The sequence below is a fragment of the Drosophila persimilis genome, unplaced genomic scaffold (assembly GCF_003286085.1).
Source record: "Drosophila persimilis strain 14011-0111.01,24,50 unplaced genomic scaffold, DperRS2 tig00000000-arrow-pilon, whole genome shotgun sequence".
Lineage (NCBI taxonomy): Eukaryota > Metazoa > Arthropoda > Insecta > Diptera > Drosophilidae > Drosophila > Drosophila persimilis.
In genome coordinates this window covers 19,946,668-19,950,789 of record NW_020825288.1, presented here as the reverse complement: position 1 = coordinate 19,950,789, position 4,122 = coordinate 19,946,668, and the positions used below count along the sequence as shown (strand labels likewise).

The window sequence follows — 4,122 nt, the reverse complement described above, 5'->3', positions numbered from 1 at the left end:
TATCTCGGCGTTAATTGGCGTAGAGCGTAATTAATTAACCTTTGTGGAGGTGACCAAAGTAACAAAAGCTGAAAAAGGGGCAAAAGGCAAAGGCAACTGCAAAAGGAAAAACCGGCAAAGAATTAATGTGATTACATTTCTCTTCCTCTGCCTTTGAGTGAGTTTTGCCTTCCGGGGGTCTTTTCTATTGTTATGGCATTTTAAATATTTAAAACTAAGCAACACGAGCCAACCAAATGAAAATCTTATGAAGCTTGAGAGGTGGCCAAAAGTATACATACAGTATACATACAGTATACTCGAGGAGATATATGTATATTGCAGTTGTCGTTGTCGCCAAGAGGCATTTGCTGACTGTGCAAATTGTGAGTTTCATTGATTTTCAGCTTCACACTTGGCTCGTGGCATTCACGTTTTCGGTATCCTTGGTATCCTTGGCATCCTCTGACTGCATGCCATGGTTGCATTTTTAATGCGCATTGCAGTGACCGAGGCGAGCAAATATTTAATAAAATTTTTAAATTGCGCATACGCCACATGCGACTCAGGTCAAGGAATAACCCAACTCAAGCGAATGTGTATTCCAGACTCTGCTTTCTTCCAGATTTTTCCCCATCTCTGTCTTTATCTGTCTGCCTGTATTTCCATCTGGGCAGAGTATCTGCTTTTGGGAACATCGCCGAGATAATTTAAATCGGCCCCTGGCAGGCGACCAATTACGCACGGTGAGAGCGCGCCTGCAGCACGTTGTTCAGCGCTCGCACTGTGAAATAGTAGATAAACTCGATGCCACTGAGGATGCTGGCGCCAAGCAAGAGGCCCAGCATACCGCCCGTGGACACCACAACGTCTAACCGTGTGCGAAGTGCCATCCGGCGATACCGATCCGTGGGCAGAGCCGGCATGGAGAGCGTTATATTCCGAGCAGTGCTGCTCCGATTAAAGCTACGGGAAGGAAATAGAATGGAATTTTAACCATACTAAACGCCATTGCATCCAACAAATGGTTACTCACTCGGACACCGACTCGTAAATAGCTCGGATATCGCCCTCGTTGCAGGATGGCAGGCACTCGCAGTTGGTCTTGCCATTACTTTTCCCCAGCAGCAGCTTGGCGTCCGGTTTGACCATGAAATGCGATTCCAAACAGTTGAATCCGGCCAGATCGCAGTCCGGATAACGCGGATCAGCAAAGGGATTCATCATATATGGAGTACAGCCGCACATCTTCATCTGGAACTGGCGCGTGCAATCGGTGATGCAGGTACTGAAGCTATAGGCCTTGTACACACTGAATGGCAACACCTCCTCGGGGAAGTAGCAGTTACGTGCCTTCGGTTCTATCTCGTGTACATCCAAATCGTTCTTCATCAACTCCATGTGAAACTGGAAGGTCTTGTGCTGGCCCGGATCCGTGACACTCACCCCAACAGCAGCCAGGGCCGTGTGCGGTATATCCTCCTCGTTGAGCAGATTCACCTGCACCGGACGATGGGTGAGCAGTTCCATCAAGGCCGTCTCTGTGCCGGGCTCCAGGCTGTTGGGCAGCCAGTGCTCTGAGCCACGTATGTTGTTCTGCAGCGAATTGAGCATATAGCAACGGCCGAAGGGCGTGATCAAGGGCAGAAAGTATTGACAACAATCGAACTCACGATGCGAAAGTTTGCACTGTATAAACACATCTGAACAGTTGGCCCCAAACTGGGAATGAAAAAAGATACATTTGGTATGCGTTACAAGAATATTCAGTGGAATACGAAAGAGCCAGTTCTTATGCTTCGAAAATGTGTTTTTTTTTAATTTTTAAAGAGTCTAACAAAATAAATAATATCATAAAACGATACAAACTGTTAATTTTTCTACTTTCTACAATTTTCAATACTATTCATTTAGTGTTTTCCCTTTTTGTCAATGAATCAAACAGTGTCTATAAGTTTTGGGCTTCAGATTTCTTCTGCCTTCATATTTTCAGGCTGTATGAACAAAATTCTCACGCATTTTAGTTAATTACAAGGGATCTACAGATCTGCCTTCATTATAAATTCATGGATCCCTTTTGCATGTTTTAGCACTCATTAAGCATTCGATTGATGACTCAATTCTCACTTACCCTGGTCAACAACTGGCGGTAGTCCGACTTAGGACAGGTAGCGCATTCGTCGCAGTTTTCGGGTGTTTGACAATGCGACTTGATGGTGCCTTCGTGGTATTGATGGGGAAACAGAATGAACGAGACATGGGTCTCCACATCGAAGTTATAATCTCCATCGACGTCGCCACCCAAACTACCGTTGGGAACAAGACTTGCAATATATCTGAACCACAAACAAGGGTATCTACGGTTTACCTTCTTACGTAATCCTCCACTTCGGGTCCCAGATCGTATTTGTAGACAACTTCGCACACGCTGACAGTCGGAAATTTCCAGTTGGAAAATGGTGGCAAACTCTCGTAGACAATGCTAACGGCCCGTATGGGAAAGCTGCGCTGGTAGTCGGCGATCAGATAGTAACAGCCCATGGCCGAGAGTACGACACAAATCAGCCAGAAGATGCGCTCCGTTGGATGAAGCCTACCATCGAGGAAGATTCATTTCGGTGGGTATCCACACACGAAAAGGTGCCACACATAAAACTCACCTGGAATTGGCAATGTAGGAGAAACCGGCCAGAGTACAATTGGCGCAGTAATCCTTTAAGTAGGTTACAAATATCCAACCCAGCTCCCTCCAACTGTGTCTCTGCCCATGTTTCTGGCCATTGGCCGCCGCATCTATTTGCCGGGCCATGGCTGCTGCTGCTGTTGGACCCAGAGACGTTCAATAAGCCGATCGCAAGGTCTTGGGCCTTCGTTTCGGACTGGCTGGACGACGACTGTCCGACCCGGCCATATAAATTGGTCTGGCACGACACGGTCAGCTACTCGTTGGTTAAATTTGTTTGTTGTCAGTTTGGAGTGCCTGAGGTGTGGGTTGAAGTGGGTGTGGGAGTGGATGTGGATGTTGGTGGGATGTGGCAACTTAATAGCATGTGAGTGTGGTCTCTGCTCCTTGCCCCACACCACACCACACCACACACAACTGCCACCACCCCATCCTGCTCGCTTCCAGACCAGTTTGTTGGCAGTGCGGTCGCCAGGGAGAGACGAACTCACGTGGGGCTGCATGTGAAAAGCCTTTAATTGGTATTTGCTTTGTGCAGGTGTCGCAATAAGGATTTAAATGCACACACACCCAAACAGAGCTCGAGTGTATACCTGTATGTAGGCATGGCTTGCATGGGTACTTATATCCATATATATAAGATTTCCAGACACTTCCGAAGAACAGGTGACACACAGAAATCAAGCTGCAAAATGAAACTCGATCATTTCATTAAGGTGGCTTATTGCAACCGACTGTTAAAGACTCACATCTACAGGCAGGATAGTTCGTAGCCATTCAACAAAACATATATCGTAATATATTATGTTGAACTATCTTTCTGTAAAAAGTGGCAATTAATGTTTACAATGCAGGGAACCGACTCACTGTCGTATGGTAAATAGATTTATATTTTTAAAACTCTAGTGAAACTTTTACTAAAAGAAAAATACTTTACTGTTTGCAGATTTACACATAATTTAATCCATACATTTAATAAAAGTTTTTTGTATGGGAGAGAGAATTTAGATGGCTAATGGAAAGCTTAGTAGCCGACCGAAGTTATGATCTTTGACTATCAACTTTTCCTGTGAAACATTTTCCGCCACTTGCTGCCACCTGTGCCACATGCGAGAGGACGTTAAACTTTTCTGACGCCTGGCAGAGTGGCAGGAGCAGGAGCCCCACCCACCGACACCTGCCGACTCCCTGCCTCAATTATGGCAGCCAGGTAACCGACAACCGACAACCAGTCAACCCAACAACTATACCACTCCCACTGTAACTGCAACTTTGAGTCCGTGTCCGCGTCCGTGTCCGGATCCGCTGTGCTCGCTCCTGTGCCCCGGCTGCAGCCTGCAATCGCCGTGAGTTATTAAGTAAAATGAGTGAATAAGCGACTCACACTCACACACACACTCATTCTCGTATACCCACACTCACCACACACACCCACTCACTCACTCACTCACTCATGCATG

General features: G+C 46.3%; 1 protein-coding gene across 1 annotated transcript; it reads right to left on the bottom strand.

The window, feature by feature from the left end:
• Positions 1–571: 571 nt before the first annotated feature.
• On the bottom strand, positions 572–2,788 carry LOC6591909. Its single transcript, XM_002016830.2, has 5 exons — positions 2,640–2,788; positions 2,348–2,572; positions 2,111–2,285; positions 1,016–1,701; positions 572–945 (listed from the first exon to the last, which is right to left on the bottom strand). Exons 1-5 carry the CDS (start codon positions 2,786–2,788, stop codon positions 717–719), a joined length of 1,464 nt encoding a protein of 487 aa, XP_002016866.1. The 3' UTR covers positions 572–716.
• Between the last annotated feature and the right edge of the window lie 1,334 nt (positions 2,789–4,122).